This window comes from Hemibagrus wyckioides, linkage group LG29, assembly GCF_019097595.1.
Source record: "Hemibagrus wyckioides isolate EC202008001 linkage group LG29, SWU_Hwy_1.0, whole genome shotgun sequence".
Lineage (NCBI taxonomy): Eukaryota > Metazoa > Chordata > Actinopteri > Siluriformes > Bagridae > Hemibagrus > Hemibagrus wyckioides.
The window spans coordinates 16,552,337-16,571,414 of NC_080738.1; the positions used below are offsets into that span (position 1 = coordinate 16,552,337).

A 19,078-nucleotide genomic window follows, 5' to 3' on the forward strand; every position below is an offset into this window, starting at 1 on the left:
ACAGCTGTAACGAGTTAGAACAGCTGTAATGAGTTAGAACAGCTTTAACAAATAAGAACTTGAACAGCTGTAACGAATAAGAACAGCTGTAATGAGTTAGAACAGCTGTAACGAATAGGAACTAGAACAGCTGTAACGAGTTAGAACAGCTTTAACGAATAGGAACTAGAAGAGCTGTAACGAATAAGAACAGCTGTAACAAGTTAGAACAGCTGTAACGAATAGGAACTAGAACAGCTGTAATGAATAAGAACAGCTGTAATGAATAAGAACAGCTGTAACGAGTTAGAACAGCTGTAATGAGTTAGAACAGCTGTAACGAATAGGAACCAGAACAGCTGTAACGAGTTAGAACAGCTGTAATGAGTTAGAACAGCTGTAACGAATAAGAACAGCTGTAACGAGTTAGAACAGCTGTAATGAGTTAGAACAGCTTTAACAAATAAGAACTTGAACAGCTGTAACGAATAAGAACAGCTGTAACGAGTTAGAACAGCTGTAATGAGTTAGAACAGCTTTAACGAATAGGAACTAGAAGAGCTGTAACGAGAAGGAACAGCTTTAAAGAGTAAGAACAGCTGTAATAAATAAGAATAGCTGTAACGAATATGAACTAGAACAGCTGTAACGAGTCGATAAGAGAGGATAAGAGAAATTTTATTAATTATTTTTTTTATTTATTATTTTATTAAGAAAACTCTTAATAAAAACAAAAGAAGGAGAGTTTTCTGTGAGAATTGTTTAAACTGGAATTTTTGTTGCGTTCAGGATGTTTATAAACGTAAGCGATCATCTGGATGTAGTTTGTGGATGTTATATTCCGTCTTGCCTGAGCTCCAGACGCGAGCGAGCGACGGTGGCGATGCTGACAGCCTCAAAGCCGCATGAACGACCGCATCAGCTCTTCTCACCACGCTACAGATGCTCGCCCCGGTGCATGCTGGGACAGCTGCTAGTCAGAGGAGCTGAGAGGCGGAGCTGCAGCAGTGATGGTGTGGAGGGAGCCCTCGTCTCGTTTATCACCAAACTTCACCAAATCCACAGAAACGACATGAGAGTCTGGTTAATAAAGACGCTAATGAGCTCGGAACACATGCGTTATCAATCCCCGCTTCATTAACCTGCAGCCGGGCGGAGTGGAGACGTCACCATCACTGAGACACGTCTCATATCACATCTTTACCCAAATACACAAATCTTCCACTGACTCACTCGTGTGGAAACGCAACCATTTACAGATCCTCCAGGAAAATCCACTCTGTCTGAAGAGCCGCAGCGACCGAGCCGAAATCAAGGAAATTAGGACACGCCCACACAATGAGGACACGCCCATTTCACAGATACGTGCCATGTCCAGATAAAGATGTCGTGTGTTAAAGTCACATTAATGCCCTCGCTCTCACCCCTTCAAAAATCCTATTTTTTGCAAGCATAAATTTTTTTTAATTAAAAATAAAATTAAAATTTGGTATTTTTAGTGCATTAAAAGGGCTAGAATGTTAGAATTAATAAATAATTTAAAAATATTCTCTTCGTTTCGCTTCTCTTCTCTTCTGTTCTCTTTTTCTCTTTTCTTCTCTTCTCTTCTCATCTCTTTTCATCTCTTCTCATCTCTTTTCATCTCATCTCTTCTCTTTTCATCTCTTCTCTTCTCTTCTCTTCTATTTTTATCTCATCTCCTCTCCTCTCCTCTGCTCATCTCTTCTCTTCTCTTCTCTTCTCTTCTCTTCTCTTCTCTTCTCTTCTCTTCTATTTTTCTCATCTCCTCTCCTCTCCTCTCCTCTCCTCTGCTCTGCTCTGCTCTTCTCTTCTCTTCTCTTCTCTTCTCTTCTCTTCTCTTCTCTTCTCTTCTCTTCTCTTCTTATTTCTTTTAATCTTATCTTATCCTCATCTATCCTCTCCTCATCTCATCTCATATCTCATATCTCATCTCATCACTCGTGTGAGACAGATCTGTTTACAGATTCTTCAGTAAAATTTATTTTGTTTGAAGAACCACAGCACTGTAGCCGAGGTCTAGGGAATCTCATTCCTTTCACTTCTGTTTTCACTCCAAAAAAAAAAACAGATTCAAATTTCCAAACAAAATTAGGACACGCCCACAAGATTAGGACACGCCCACTTCACCGATACGTCCCTGTGTGTTTAGTGTTAAAGTCACCCTATTGCCCCTGCTCTCACCCCTTCGCTGCAGTATTAGAGACTGTCGTTAAGCCCACGCCGGAGCGCTCATCTCATCACAGATAGATGTGTCCTTGAGGCCGTGTTCTTCCTCTCCATCACTTTACCCCGAGTCTGTCCTGTAACACACGTCTTCACACGTGATCTGAACTATAAATCCTGCCTTCAGTCAACATCACTGTACGCTCACGTCTCTGGTTTCTACTCCAGATGATTTGCTGTTAAATGTGGAATAATAATAATAATAATAATAATAATAATAATAATAATAATAATAATAATAATAATAATAATAATAATAATAAAAAGGAGTGAGAAGTGAAGCTGGGGCTGATTTTATTCCACTCCCCCATACAGACTCAGAGACACACAGGGACACGCCCACTGGAGGTTTTTTCCTCACTTTATATGTATTTCATGTCATGAACTTTGGTTTGAATCAGAACGTGGAACACGGTCACGAGTGAGGTGGATTATTTACTAATCGTTCAAACTGTGTATTTAAGCTCAGATTATTTTATATTAAACACACATTTACATCCTGAATTCTCGGCTTTTTCTCTTTGGCTGTTTTTGCATCTTAAAGGAGAAGTTCACTTCCAGGACAAATATCTACAGATAATGTCCTCACCCCCTGGTCATCCAAGATGTTCATGTCTCTCTCGTTTCCTTTTTTGTGGAAAACATTTCATGATTTTTCTCCATATAGTGGGCTTCAATGGTGCCCCAGAGTTTGAACACAGCTTCAGAGAGCTCTAAACCTCCATCCCAGCCCAGGAAGAAGGCTCTTATCTGGCCAAACCATCAGTCAAACAACTTCGGTCCTCCTTCTCCACACTAGTAAACACCGGGGTCTGTAGCTCCGCCTACATAATGCGTGACCTTCCGAAGTACTTACGGAGTACGTAGCGTCGCGGATGCACATCCCAGAGCTAGCACTCCTTTAACAATAAAATCAGAAATGTGAGAATTCTTTTTTTTAAAGTCACCAACAGGGGGCGATATGAACGATATAAAAAAGGGAAAATAGCTAAAAGGCAAATAAGATATTTATTTATACAGACGTCGTGTTAATTAAAATGCTTGTTAAAATAAAAACAAATAATGTATAAATTTATAAATAAAAAAATTAAAAAATATAATAATAATAATAATTTTATCTATAGTGCTTTAAATGTTTTAAAAAAAAAGTTTAGGGCATCGTTTACAGACAGTAAAGAGAAAAAATAATTTAAAAAAAAATAAACAAAAAAAATTAATAAAAAATGGAAATAAATAAAACCAAAAAATATATATATATATACAAATAAAAAACAATAAAATTAAACATTACAGTAAACAAATCTCTAGGATTAAATGGACTAATACAGCTGTGTTTGTGTGTGTGTGTGTGTGTGTGTGTGTGTGTGTGTGTGTGTGTGTGTGTGTGATTTACACCACACTGTTCTTATTATATCACTGATTTAACCTCCAGATAGAACAAATTCCTCAGATCTCAGTTTCATGATGGAGAGAACTGATTCCTGGCAGCTATCAGACTTTAGGACTCTTGTCCTCAGCTGTCTTTGTGCTCTCTCTGTTCTCTCTGTTCTCTCTGCTCTCTCTGTTCTCTCTGTTCTCTCTGCTCTCTCTGTTCTCTCTGCTCTCTCTGTTCTCTCTGCTCTCTCTGCTCTCTCTGTTCTCTCTGTTCTCTCTGCTCTCTCTGTTCTCTCTGCTCTCTCTGTTCTCTCTGTTCTCTCTGCTCTCTCTGTTCTCTCTGTTCTCTCTGCTCTCTCTGCTCTCTCTGTTCTCTCTGTTCTCTCTGTTCTCTCTGCTCTCTCTGTTCTCTCTGCTCTCTCTGTTCTCTCTGCTCTCTCTGTTCTCTCTGTTCTCTCTGCTCTCTCTGTTCTCTCTGTTCTCTCTGCTCTCTCTGTTCTCTCTGCTCTCTCTGCTCTCTCTGCTCTCTCTGTTCTCTCTGCTCTCTCTGCTCTCTCTGTTCTCTCTGCTCTCTCTGTTCTCTCTGTTCTCTCTGCTCTCTCTGTTCTCTCTGCTCTCTCTGTTCTCTCTGTTCTCTCTGTTCTCTCTGCTCTCTCTGTTCTCTCTGCTCTCTCTGCTCTCTCTGCTCTCTCTGTTCTCTCTGCTCTCTCTGCTCCCTCTGTTCTCTCTGCTCTCTCTCTTCTCTCTGCTCTCTCTGCTCTCTCTGTTCTCTCTGCTCTCTCTGTTCTCTCTCTTCTCTCTGCTCTCTCTGCTCTCTCTGTTCTCTCTGTTCTCTCTGCTCTCTCTGTTCTCTCTGCCCTCTCTGTTCTCTCTGATCTCTCTGTTCTCTCTGCTCTCTCTGTTCTCTCTGCTCTCTCTGTTCTCTCTGTTCTCTCTGCTCTCTCTGTTCTCTCTGCCCTCTCTGTTCTCTCTGCTCTCTCTGCTCTCTCTGCTCTCTCTGTTCTCTCTGTTCTCTCTGCTCTCTCTGTTCTCTCTCTTCTCTCTGTTCTCTCTGCTCTCTCTGTTCTCTCTGCTCTCTCTGTTCTCTCTGTTCTCTCTGTTCTCTCTGCTCTCTCTGTTCTCTCTGCTCTCTCTGTTCTCTCTCTTCTCTCTGCTCTCTCTGCTCTCTCTGTTCTCTCTGTTCTCTCTGCTCTCTCTGTTCTCTCTGTTCTCTCTGCTCTCTCTGTTCTCTCTGTTCTCTCTGCTCTCTCTGTTCTCTCTGTTCTCTCTGCTCTCTCTGCTCTTTCTGCTCTCTCTGTTCTCTCTGCTCTCTCTGTTCTCTCTGCTCTCTCTGTTCTCTCTGCTCTCTCCGTTCTCTCCGCTCTCTCTGCTCTCCGTTCTCTCCGTTCTCTCCGCTCTCTCCGTTCTCTCCGCTCTCTCCGCTCTCTCCGTTCTCTCCGCTCTCTCCACTCTCTCTGTTCTCTCTGTTCTCGCTGTTCTCTCTGCTCTCTCTGTTCTCTCTGCTCTCTGTTCTCTCTGCTCTCTCTGCTCTCTCTGTTCTCTCTGCTCTCTGCTCTCTCTGCTCTCTCTGTTCTCTCTGCTCTCTCTGTTCTCTCTGTATTAGTCTCTGTATTAGTCTGTATTAGTCTCTTAGCTGTATTAGTCCATTTAATCCTAGAGATTTGTTTAGAGATTTGCATTCTCTGTTCTCTCTGTTCTCTCTGCTCTCTCTGTTCTCTCTGTTCTCTCTGCTCTCTGTTCTCTCTGCTCTCTCTGCTCTCTCTGTTCTCTCTGCTCTCTGCTCTCTCTGCTCTCTCTGTTCTCTCTGCTCTCTCTGTTCTCTCTGTATTAGTCTCTGTATTAGTCTGTATTAGTCTCTTAGCTGTATTAGTCCATTTAATCCTAGAGATTTGTTTAGAGATTTGCATTCTCTGTTCTCTCTGTTCTCTCTGCTCTCTCTGTTCTCTCTGTTCTCTCTGCTCTCTCTGTTCTCTCTGCTCTCTCTGTTCTCTCTGTTCTCTCTGCTCTCTCTGTTCTCTCTGTTCTCTCTGTTCTCTCTGTTCTCTCTGCTCTCTCTGTTCTCTCTGCTCTCTCTGTTCTCTCTGTTCTCTCTGTTCTCTCTGCTCTCTCTGTTCTCTCTGCTCTCTCTGTTCTCTCTGCTCTCTCTGTTCTCTCTGTTCTCTCTGTTCTCGCTGCTCTCTCTGCTCTCTCTGTTCTCTCTGCTCTCGCTGTTCTCTCTGCTCTCTCTGTTCTCTCTGCTCTCTCTGCTCTCTCTGCTCTCTCTGCTCTCTCTGTTCTCTCTGCTCTCTCTGTTCTCTGTGCTCTCGCTGCTCTCTCTGCTATCTCTGCTCTCTCTGTTCTCTCTGCTCTCTCTGCTCTCACTGCTCTCTCTGCTCTCACTGCTCTCTCTGCTCTCTCTGCTATAGCTGCTCTCACTGCTCTCTCTGTTCTCTCTGCTCTCTCTGCTATAGCTGCTCTCACTGCTCTCTCTGTTCTCTCTGCTCTGTCTGCTATAGCTGCTCTCACTGCTCTCTCTGCTCTCACTGCTCTCTCTGCTCTCACTGCTCTCTCTGCTCTCTCTGCTATAGCTGCTCTCACTGCTCTCTCTGTTCTCTCTGCTCTCTCTGCTATAGCTGCTCTCACTGCTCTTAATGCTCTCGCTGCTCTCAATGCTCTCGCTGCTCTCTCTGCTATAGCTGCTCTCTCTGCTCTCGCTGCTCTCTCTGCTCTCACTGCTCTCTCTGCTCTCAATGCTCTCTCTGCTATCGCTGCTCTCTCTGCTCTCTCTGCTATCGCTGCTCCCATGCTCTCGCTGCTCTCTCTGCTATAGCTGCTCTCACTGCTCTCTCTGCTATCGCTGCTCTCTCTACTCTCATGCTCTCGCTGCTCTCTCTGCTATCGCTGCTCTCTCTGCTCTCGCTGCTCTCGCTGCTCTCGCTGCTCTCATGCTCTCGCTGCTCTCTCTGCTCTCGCTGCTCTCTCTGCTATTGCTGCTCTCTCTGCTCTCTCTGCTATCGCTGCTATCACGTCTCGTCACTTGTCCTACTGCTGAAAGCTTTCTCTGAGTAATCCCTCAGGATCTGAGGTTCTGGGTCTGGGACAGGATCGGTGTTTTCACTCCCAGCGGACGGAGCGGATTTTCTGCCATCCTGGCTCTTCTGTCACTCTAATGGAAGTGTAATCTTCTTATCGATCACTCCGGGGGCCAGCCTCTGATCAATAACTCACTCCAGGGACCGACGCAGGATCTTCAGTTTCTGCAAGACTCGCTTACGACTTAAATAAACCCTTTACATTCAGAATTTCAGATCTGTGCTGTAGTTTAACAGACGGAAGAAAAGTGTGAGATGATGTTTTGGTCAGCTGAAGGAAAGTTTTGAGAGTTGTTTGTCCAGTGAAATGCTCCGGTGAAGGTGTTGGGGTCTTGCTCTATAGTCATCACTCGTTTCTCATTAGAGATGCCTCTCTGTGTGTCTCTTCAAAACAACGTTACAGACAAAATCACACCATCGAGGGAAATGTTTGGGATGTTGTGTGTGTGAGTGAGTTAGTGTTCAGGTGATTATTTGGAGATTCAGAACGTTTTTACTCAGACTGATCGGTTTTGTGGTTTAATGTGATTTCAACGTTAATAATTTTTGGAAGATGCATAACTGTAAGTGAGAGAGAGAGAGAGATGAGATGAGATGAGATGAGACGAGAAGAAAAGAGAAGAGCGAGAAATAGAAGATGGAGAGAAGGGAGAGCAAGAAAGGAGAGGGGGGGTAGTGAGAGAAGAGAGAGAGAGAAAGAGATATTGAAAGAGAAGAGAGAAAGAAGGGAGAGAGAGAAACAGATATATATATATATATATATAGAGAGAGAGAGAGAGAGAAGAGAGGCTGTTGGTTGTTTATAGCTGCTGGTTTTGTTTATCATTAAATGTAGCTATAAATGGATAAAAAGTATAAAAATGTGTAAATCCTGCAGTGGTGGGGAGGAAAATCCTCTGGAGCTTCATCCGTCCTTCATCCCAGCTCCGGTTTCTCCTCAGAGCCGCTTCACCGGAGGAGCTCCAGCGTCCAGCGTCTAGCGTCTCCCATCAGCACTTCCGCACATCCGAGTCTCTGACCTCATCGGCCGATCGGGTTTCACGCCTAACATGTTCAGTTATTGATCTTTTCCTTTCTTTTTCTCTGGCTGACCTTCTCAGTGTGTAGAAACATGACATGCTAGATTATGGAGAGAAGATAAACGGCTCCTCTGGACCTTAGCGTGGTCAGCGTGTAGCTTGCAGACTTGGAGGGGGTGGGGACTCCAAACTGAATCATGCTTCCTGACGAGGCTTTCAGGAGGATGAAGCAGTGAGGTGTTACAGAGGAAACACAATCAAACCAAATGTCCATTTCATTCCATTAAATGAAATGAAATTAAATTAAATAAATATAAATATAAATATAAATATAAATATAAATATAAATATAAATATAAATATAAATATAAATATAAATTAAAATAAAATTAAATAAAATTAAAAATAATTTAAAAAAGAGGAAAAAACTAATTAATAATCCAGTATATTTTTTATATTCCACCACAGAAAAGGATTCAATAGTGTGTGTGTGTGTGTGTGTGTGTGACATGGGGTCATGGGTGTGTGTGTATTCTATTATGTATTGATGTGGGGTATGTTATAGGTGTGTGTATATGTTTGTGTACCAGGGTGTGCATTAATTAGGTGTGTGTGTGTGTGTGTGCATATTATATTGTGTGTGTGTGTGCGTATTATGGTGTGTGTGTGTGTGCATGTGGGGTATGTTATAGGTGTGTGTGTGTATTATATTATGCGTGGATGTGGGGTATGTTATAGGTGTGTGTGTGTATTATATTATGTGTGGATGTAGGGTATGTTATAGCTGTGTGTGTGTATTATATTATGCGTGGATGTGGGGTATGTTATAGGTGTGTGTGTATTATATTATGTGTGGATGTAGGGTATGTTATAGCTGTGTGTGTGTGTATTATATTATGTGTGGATGTAGGGTATGTTATAGGTGTGTGTGTGTGTATTATATTATGTGTGGATGTAGGGTATGTTATAGGTGTGTGTGTGTGTATTATATTATGTGTGGATGTAGGATATGTTATAGCTGTGTGTGTGTGTATTATATTATGTGTGGATGTAGGGTATGTTATAGGTGTGTGTGTGTGTATTATATTATGTGTGGATGTAGGGTATGTTATAGGTGTGTGTGTGTGTATTATATTATGTGTGGATGTAGGGTATGTTATAGCTGTGTGTGTGTGTATTATATTATGTGTGGATGTAGGGTATGTTATAGGTGTGTGTGTGTGTATTATATTATGTGTGGATGTAGGGTATGTTATAGGTGTGTGTGTATTATATTATGCGTGGATGTGGGGTATGTTATAGGTGTGTGTGTATTATATTATGTGTGGATGTAGGGTATGTTATAGCTGTGTGTGTGTGTATTATATTATGTGTGGATGTAGGATATGTTATAGCTGTGTGTGTGTGTATTATATTATGTGTGGATGTAGGGTATGTTATAGGTGTGTGTGTATTATATTATGTGTGGATGTAGGGTATGTTATAGGTGTGTGTGTGTGTGTATTATATTATGTGTGGATGTAGGGTATGTTATAGCTGTGTGTGTGTGTATTATATTATGTGTGGATGTAGGGTATGTTATAGCTGTGTGTGTGTGTATTATATTATGTGTGGATGTAGGGTATGTTATAGGTGTGTGTGTGTGTATTATATTATGTGTGGATGTAGGATATGTTATAGCTGTGTGTGTGTGTATTATATTATGTGTGGATGTAGGGTATGTTATAGGTGTGTGTGTGTGTGTATTATATTATGTGTGGATGTAGGGTATGTTATAGGTGTGTGTGTGTGTGTATTATATTATGTGTGGATGTAGGGTATGTTATAGGTGTGTGTGTGTGTATTATATTATGTGTGGATGTAGGGTATGTTATAGCTGTGTGTGTGTGTATTATATTATGTGTGGATGTAGGGTATGTTATAGCTGTGTGTGTGTGTATTATATTATGTGTGGATGTAGGGTATGTTATAGGTGTGTGTGTGTGTATTATATTATGTGTGGATGTAGGGTATGTTATAGCTGTGTGTGTGTGTGTATTATATTATGTGTGGATGTGGGGTATGTTATAGGTGTGTGTTTGTGTGTGTGTGTGTGTGTGTGTGTGTGTATTATATTATGTGTGGATGTGGGGTATGTTATAGGTGTGTGTTTGTGTGTGTGTGTGTGTGTGTGTATTATATTATGTGTGGATGTGGGGTATGTTATAGGTGTGTGTTTGTGTGTGTGTGTGTGTGTATTATATTATGTGTGGATGTGGGGTATGTTATAGCTGTGTGTGTTATATTATGTGTGGATGTAGGGTACGTTATAGGTGTGTGTGCGTGTATTATATTGTGTGGATGTGGGGTATGTTATAGCTGTTTGTGTGTGTGTGTGTGTGTGTGTATATATATATTATGGCATGTGTTAATAAACCTGTGATGAACCACAGCGTCTGCTCCCGGGTCTGTTCCCTGTTCACACTGACTGTTCCTGGGTCAGACTCCAGGATGAAGCTCTAGGTGACACTGAATAAATATCTGTATCTGGTGTTGTGAAACTCTCTCCCTGTGAGTCATATCAGCTCTCGCATCAGCTCTCGCATCAGCTCTCGCATCAGTACGGCCACGTCGATCCTGTACTTCCTGCCCACACTGATAGAAACCGGACGAGAGACAGCGAGCGCTAATGGACTCAATCAAATTAACAGTACACTGATAGAGTTATAGCAGTGAATGATTCCTGCAGCAGCAGCACAGGGTTCGAGACGTCAGCCGTCAGTGTGGAAGACCTGGGGCGGAATTTTTAATCATCATAAAAAACACTCTGTTAGCCTTATAATGAAGGCTTTACACTGCTGCACTGAACACAAACTTCCTCCTCTGAGGATCTAGTTCCAAAAAAAATAAAACCGTTTTGTTAGAATTATGGTCGCTGTAGATATCGACTCGGATCCTCAGATCAATTCAGAGCTATTCTGACGACAGTATATCACACACAGCTCGTAACCAGACACCAGAGCAGAGGCAGAGACCAGAGGCAGAGAACAGAGCAGAGGCAGAGAACAGAGCAGAGGCAGCGTAGCAGCATCTTTCTCTGAGATTAAATGTGTGTTATGGTGTGTGTTGGTCTGGGGTATGTTTGTGTTTGTGTCTGTGTGTGTGTGGGGGGGGGGTTATGGTGTGTATTAATGTGGTTTGTGTGTCTGTGTGTGTGTGTGTTATGGTGTATGTGTACTATTTTGTGTTATGGAATAATTTAGTTTGTGTGTTAGGGGGGTTATGATGTGTGTTGTGGGCTGTGTGTTTGTGTGCGTGTGTGTTATGTAATATTTTAAAGTGTGTGTGTGTGTTAGTGTGTGAGTTTTTGTGTGTTATGGTGTGCATGTACAATTGTGTGTTATGTGTGGTTTTTTTGTGTGTGTATGTGTGTGTGTACAATATGTGTTAATGTGGGGTGTGTGTGTGTTGATCTAGGGTATGTTTGTGTGTGTTATGGTGTGTGTTAATGTGAGGTGTGTGTGTATTATGTAATGTTTTAATGTGTATGTTATGGTGTGTGTGTGTGTGTATGTATGTGTGTGTGTGTATGTATGTGTGTGTGTGTGTTCAACATGTAAGTAAAGATTATAGAGATTCTAAGCTCCGCCCCCTGACCCCTCCCCCTTCAGTAAGCTGTGTGTAGTTTGTCATTAGTAAATAAATCTGTGTGTCAGAGCCTCTGTCAGAGTGCAGTAAAGATAATGTAGTGTTGTTTTAAAACAATTCATGAATTATGGATCAGGTTTATTGATAAATTCCACCCTGAGCTCTTTATATCCTCGGGCCAAATCCATAAAAACACTCTTCTTAAGATGTGGATAAATCAGTGACAAGAGTCTGCTGCGTGTTTCTGAGACATCTCGAGGGTGTGGGGTTCACGTCAATGCTGAGTGTGTGAGCAGGTCAAATATCTACATACATCATATTCATCTATATAGTACATACATCATATTCCTCCATATAGTACATACATCATATTCATCCATATAGTACATACATCATATTCATCTATATAGTACATACATCATATTCATCCATATAGTACATACATCATATTCATCCATATAGTACATACATCATATTCATCTATATGGTACATACGTCATATTCATCCATATGGTACATACGTCATATTCATCCATATGGTACATACATCATATTCCTCCATATAGTACATACATCATATTCATCTATATGGTACATACGTCATATTCATCCATATGGTACATACGTCATATTCATCCATATGGTACATACGTCATATTCATCCATATGGTACATACATCATATTCATCTATATGGTACATACGTCATATTCATCCATATGGTACATACGTCATATTCCTCCATATGGTACATACATCATATTCATCTATATGGTACATACGTCATATTCATCCATATGGTACATACATCATATTCATCCATATAGTACATACATCATATTCATCTATATGGTACATACGTCATATTCATCCATATGGTACATACGTCATATTCATCCATATGGTACATACGTCATATTCATCCATATGGTACATACGTCATATTCATCCATATGGTACATACGTCATATTCATCCATATGGTACATACGTCATATTCATCCATATGGTACATACGTCATATTCATCCATATGGTACATACGTCATATTCCTCCATATGGTACATACGTCATATTCATCTATATGGTATATACGTCATATTCCTCTATATAGTACATATATCATATTCACACACAGTCTCTCTCTCTCATAGCGCTCAGTCTAGGATGCAGATTTAGCAAAAAACTGCTTAAATCTGCAGGATTTTATTAGCAGTTCCAGTCTGAGCAGGGAGACGTGACGAGTTCATTCATCATCATGTCTTGAGGAGTAAGTGTAGCTGAACTTCGGATAATAAATCCACAGAATAACTAACAGGATCATGTGCTGTAACGTCACGTCCTGAAGCCGATTATTCCTCTTACATCACTGTTACATCACATCGTTTTTATTGAAAGTATGACATCATACTTTTTATCCATTTACAGTTATCCATAACATCATGGACATTCAACAGCTTCTCTTCATTCAATTCATAAACTGTTAATTACATAAAATAGATAGATGGATAGATAGGTGGGCGGGCAGGTGGACGGATGGTCGGACAGATAGATAGATAGACAGATAGACAGATAGATAGACAGATAGACAGATAGATAGACAGATAGACAGATAGACAGATAGATAGACAGATAGACAGATAGACAGATAGACGGACAGACAGACAGATGGATGGACGAACAGACAGACAGACAGACAGACAGACAGACAGACAGACAGATAGATAGATAGATAGATAGATAGATAGATAGATAGATAGATAGATAGATAGATAGACAGACGGACAGATAGACAGGCGCATAGACGGATGGACAGACAGACAGATGGACAGATAGACAGGCGCATAGACGGACGGACAGACAGACGGACGGACAGATGGACAGATAGACAGTCGCATAGACGGATGGATGGACAGACAGACATGTAGATAGATAGACTAGGAGAGTTAGTTAGCATGAAAATTTTAGCTGCAGAAGCTGTTTGCTAAAATAGCAGTCTAGCTAAATTCTCAGATTTCAGAGATGTAGGTTTCTTGTTGTTTATATCTTTTTACCCGATTAAACAGCGTCTGTTGAATAAAAGCAGAAACATCAGTTACAAACTCACTCTAGCTACGCTAGTAACTAGCTGGCTAGTTTGTGTCGTATCTTCACGCGTGTTCTTCCATCCTGCAGTTCTGAATCAGAATAAAGATGTAGAGCTGATGCTAGAGTCGTTTCTTTGATGTAATTTACACATTCAGGGAAACTTTAACTGTCAAGCGTGACAAAAGAAATTTTCATTATGAATCAATTCCGAGCCTCTCGCGGTGCTCGCTGTGGGTTTTATATAAACGCCGGCTTTGTTTAATTTCTGAGCGCGGCCTCGTAGCGACTCCCTCGTTACTGTATGATTACTTTTCTCCTCCACGCAAGACAGCTGTTGCGTAATATGCTGAAATCTGCAGTAATTACAGACACCAGGGGCTTCACTTTTGTTTCTCTGAAGCGTTCGAACACCTACACTAATCTCCACACCAAGCTCCTTTTAGATAATTCATTTAAAACCTGAAAGCTTCCCTCTCCCCCAGGCTCCGTGTCCGTTGTTTTGTTCTGGCGTGGGATTTACCGTTGAAATCGAGTCACGTACCGAATCCCGCCAACATCTGTGTGCTCCAGTGGGCGACTCTCGCGCCGTAACCTGCTCTCGCTGGGTTATATTTAGGAAGATTGAACCTCCAGTGAGTCAGACCTTCAGAGATGATCCTCGGGAGGAGAGCCGAGGTCGAGAGCGCAGTGTAGAGGGTCGTGTAAACGAGGTCAGGGCTCGACTCCCGTGATTGATGAGCTCACATCAACTGGAAGGATTGGGCTCACTGGTCCGGCAGTGCGAGGATAACTGATGAAATTTGTGCACTCATATGAAGATAGATAGATAGAGAGAGAGAGAGAGAGAGAGAGAGAGAGAGATCTCAGCTAGTCCTGATTTTAGCTCCAGCCTTTTATACGTTAAACATTTTTCTTTCACAGCATTGCCTGACTACTAGAGCATAATTTTAACTTTTTAAAAAAATATTTATTATTCTTACTGCTCACATGAAGCTAGAGCTGTAGCTTTACAGCCATCTGGAGCCTTCGAGGCGATGTGGACTACAACACAACACACGGCATCTGCTGCGCATCAGGTTTCGTTACAGTAATGCGACGTGTCGTCCCACAGCCTCCCGATCATGTGTCTCGCCTGGAAGTCTGGAATTTACAGAATTAAAGAACATCATCACACTTCATTTTATCAGCAGATAAATTGTAGAGTCGTATCTGTCCCAGCAGCACTGACCGCATTATCCAGTGACCGATGTTCTGCTGCCTCTCGTTTATTGTCTCCTTAAAATCACATCGATTGGCTATCGAACGTAAAAGACTGTGAATAAATCAGGAAAGTACATAAAATATCCGAATGAAACATATTTTTATCGTCCGAATCCGAGTCTTCTGGATCGATGTACGCACGTGCCTGAGCTCCACATTCAGACTGATAAAATCACACGTGTGTAGTTCACGTCCCCGAGGTCGAGAAGACACGACTTTAACACCAAAAACATAAAAATAAATCAATAAATAAACCAGGGATATGAAATACCGACTTGAGAGAAAACAAACCACAAACAAGCACAAAGTTTAACAAGATGTCACTGGATAGATGGATAGATAGATAGATAGATAGATAGATAGATAGATAGATAGACAGACAGACAGACAGACAGACAGACAGATAGACAGATAGATAGACAGACAGATAGCTAGACAGACAGATTTAGATAGACAGACAGACAGACAAACAGACAGATAAATAGATAGATGGCGTGGTTGTTAGCTGCATTAGTGTCGTAGCCGAAGTGAACATCAGACACCAGATGTCTTGGTCATTGTCATGTCATGGTTTTGTCTCGAGTGTTGGTCCTGCAGTTCCTGTGGAATAATCACTGCTCACTCGGAGCTCTGCAGGCCCACAGGATCGGGCTGCGTCTGGATGCTGGGTGGTATCGATTCTGGCTCGGTTCTGTAATCAGCCCTGGCAGAAGCTCAGCGTAGGACAGCTCTGTCTCCTGGGTATCATCGTTCAGAGTAAACAGTAAGATGTTGGCTTTGTAGCAATCAGAGGCAAAGCTGGAGCTTTAAGGAGAGAGGAGCTCAAATGTTTCTTATTAACTTGGAGAGAGAAAGAGAGAGAGAGAGAGAGAAATAGTGATTACAGCTGCTGTAGTGTAAAGTGAGAAAACTTGTTTCAGGATGTTCCACAGCAATGAATTTGAATAAACAGATTAAAACCTACGACGTGTCCTGCTTCAATTAATCTGCTGTAGATAGATAGATGGATAGACAGACAGACAGATTTTGATAGATAGATAGATAGATAGATAGATAGATAGATAGATAGATAGATAGATAGATAGATAGATAGATAGATAGATAGGCAGACAGACAGACAGACAGACAGACAGACAGATTTTGATAGATAGATAGATAGATAGATAGATAGATAGATAGATAGATAGATAGATAGATAGATAAGCAGACAGACAGACAGACAGACAGACAGATAGATAGATAGATAGATAGATAGATAGATAGATAGATAGATAGATAGATAGATAGATAGATAGATAAGCAGACAGACAGATAGATAGATAGATAGATAGATAGATAGATAGATAGATAGATAGATAGATAGATAGATAGGCAGACAGACAGACAGACAGACAGATAGATAGATAGACAGACAGATTTAGATAGATAGATAGATAGATAGATAGATAGATAGATAGATAGATAGATAGATAGATAGATAGATAGATAGATAGACAGGTTTAGATAGATAGATAGATAGATAGATAGATAGATAGATAGATAGATAGATAGATAGATAGATAGATAGACAGGTTTAGATAGATAGATAGATAGATAGATAGATAGATAGATAGATAGATAGATAGATAGATAGATAGATAGATAGACAGACAGATTTAGATAGATAGATAGACAGACAGACAGACAGACAGACAGACAGACAGACAGACAGATAGATATAGATAGATAGATAGATAGATAGATAGATAGATAGATAGATAGATAGATAGACAGACAGACAGACAGACAGACAGACAGACAGGTTTAGATAGATAGATAGATAGATAGATAGATAGATAGATAGATAGATAGACAGACAGACAGACAGACAGACAGACAGGTTTAGATAGATAGATAGATAGATAGATAGATAGATAGATAGATAGATAGATAGATAGATAGATAGATAGATAGATAGACAGACAGACAGGTTTAGATAGATAGATAGATAGATAGATAGATAGATAGATAGATAGATAGATAGATAGATAGATAGATAGATAGATAGACAGACAGGTTTAGATAGATAGATAGATAGATAGATAGATAGATAGACAGACAGACAGACAGACAGACAGACAGACAGACAGACAGACAGACAGGTTTAGATAGATAGATAGATAGATAGATAGATAGATAGATAGATAGATAGATAGATAGATAGATAGACAGACAGACAGGTTTAGATAGATAGATAGATAGATAGATAGATAGATAGATAGATAGATAGATAGATAGATAGATAGATAGATATTCATGTTCAGAGATAAATGTAGTATTAAATTCAGAGTGAATGAAGAACAGAAGTTTTTCTGCTCAGATATTTGGACTCCACAGTAAAAACTCATCACTCTACTAAACCCACGTCATGGAATTTTCCAGAGCTTTTCCCGGGTGAAGATGAAGACAGAGGAGTTTGAGATGATGAACGATCTCTTACTCTTCCTTTATTAAATCTCCAGAGCAGAAAATCCGCAATAGGAATCGTTCGGATCGCTGATTATCCGATCTTACGCTCTCAGCTCGGGTAGGATGAACATCAACCCACGTTTATTTACTCCTTCGTTCGTTTTCACTAACCGGCTGATCCGGAGAAATCCCGGGAACTCACTCTGGACAGGACACCGGTCCATCACACACACACATTTCCACACTTATTCCCATCGAGCTGAGCTAAACTAACCAGGACCCAGTAATGGCAGCTTGGTGGACCTGGGATTCGAACCCTTCTGATCAGTAATCCAACACGTCTTGTTACATTATATATGTATATGTTTTATTTATGTTACATTATTCACTGTGTATTTGTTGTTTATATTACGTTACATTATTTACAGCATATTTGTTATATTATTTATGCTACATTGCATTATTTACTGTATATTTACATGACGTTGATTTTCCGAGCTCCAGTTTCCATGATTTATTGACTCACTTCTCATTTTCGGTGTGAAACAGAGCTAGAGGAACACAGCCTCACCCACAGAGCGCTAAAATAACTCTGAATCAATGTGTGTTTTCTGCTTGTGTGTGTGTGTGTGTTTATTTCCTAGTCTCAGCAGAAATGCATCGTGATCTTTGCTCTCGTGTGCTGCTTCGCCGTCCTGGTGGCGCTGATATTTTCAGCCGTGGACGTGTTGGGAGAAGACGAAGACATCCTCAACGGCGATAACTGCAGTGATATCTGCCAGTAAAGCTCTCTATCTTTATCAGCACTTCTACACTGATTTTATTCTTGGTCTGTTACACAATCTTAGGATCTTGTTGTAGTGAATTGATTATAATTTTTAAATTGTGAGTGAAATACGTTTTTTAGTTTAATCTTATTTACAGTGGAACCTCGACTTTAATCGTGATACATACTGTATATATCGTGTATCGTAGGAAAGTATCGTGATATGATATTTTGGTCATATCGCTCCAGCCCTGACCCTCAGAAGCAGCTTCTCCTGTGTATTTAATGTAAAGTCCATGTTATAATCGACGTGAGGTCAGTTATCAGCGTCTTTTAGCTGTCGTGCACGATCCCGCTCTCCTCCACGTCTCAAGGCTCATGCAGCTCGTTACACTGAACATTTCCCCGCCTCAGCCGTTTCCCTCGTCTTCCCCCCGAGCTCCCCGGCCTCCATTTCCTCCCTAATAAGTCGACAAAATGTCATTTGGTGCTCCAAATTGATTCGGCTCTGGTCCAAGCGGGGGTTGTGTTCTTCTCGCTGGAGGTGGGAATTGTTCTCAGGAGCCGAGCGCCGAGTGCAAGAAATGTCACCGAAAGCTCTGATTGGATTCCAGAGAAAAGTGAAGAATTAATAACGTTGGTTTTGTTTTTTATGTAACAACATGAGTCATGATCATGAGAGCTGGCTGGGAAATGTGCGTCTCCATCTCTTTTCCTATTTACCACACACGCACACACACGCGCACACACACACGCACACACACGCACACACGCACACACACACACGCACACACGCACACATGCAGACACACACACACGCACACATGCAGGCACACACGCACACACACACACACACGCACACATGCAGACACACACGCGCACACACATACACACGCACACATGCAGGCACACACACACACACATACACACACGCACACATGCAGACACACGCACACACACACATACACACACGCACACATGCAGACACACACGCGCACACACACATACACACACACACATGCAGGCACACACACACACACACACATACACACACGCACACATGCAGACACACACGCGCACACACACACGCACACATGCAGACACACACGCGCACACACACATGCACACATGCAGACACACACGCGCACACACACATACACACGCACACATGCAGGCACACACACACACACACATACACACACGC

The 19,078-nt window shown here is 41.3% G+C and overlaps 1 protein-coding gene across 1 annotated transcript in view; it reads left to right on the forward strand.

Moving 5' to 3' along the window:
• LOC131349491 (inactive phospholipase D5-like) overlaps positions 1 to 19,078 on the forward strand; it is a 38,761-nt gene that overhangs the window by 4,335 nt on the left and 15,348 nt on the right. Inside the window, exon 2 of the mRNA XM_058385235.1 lies at positions 17,753 to 17,889. Within this exon, the coding sequence (XP_058241218.1) occupies positions 17,753 to 17,889 (137 nt within the window). The remainder of the gene's footprint in view (positions 1 to 17,752; positions 17,890 to 19,078) is intronic.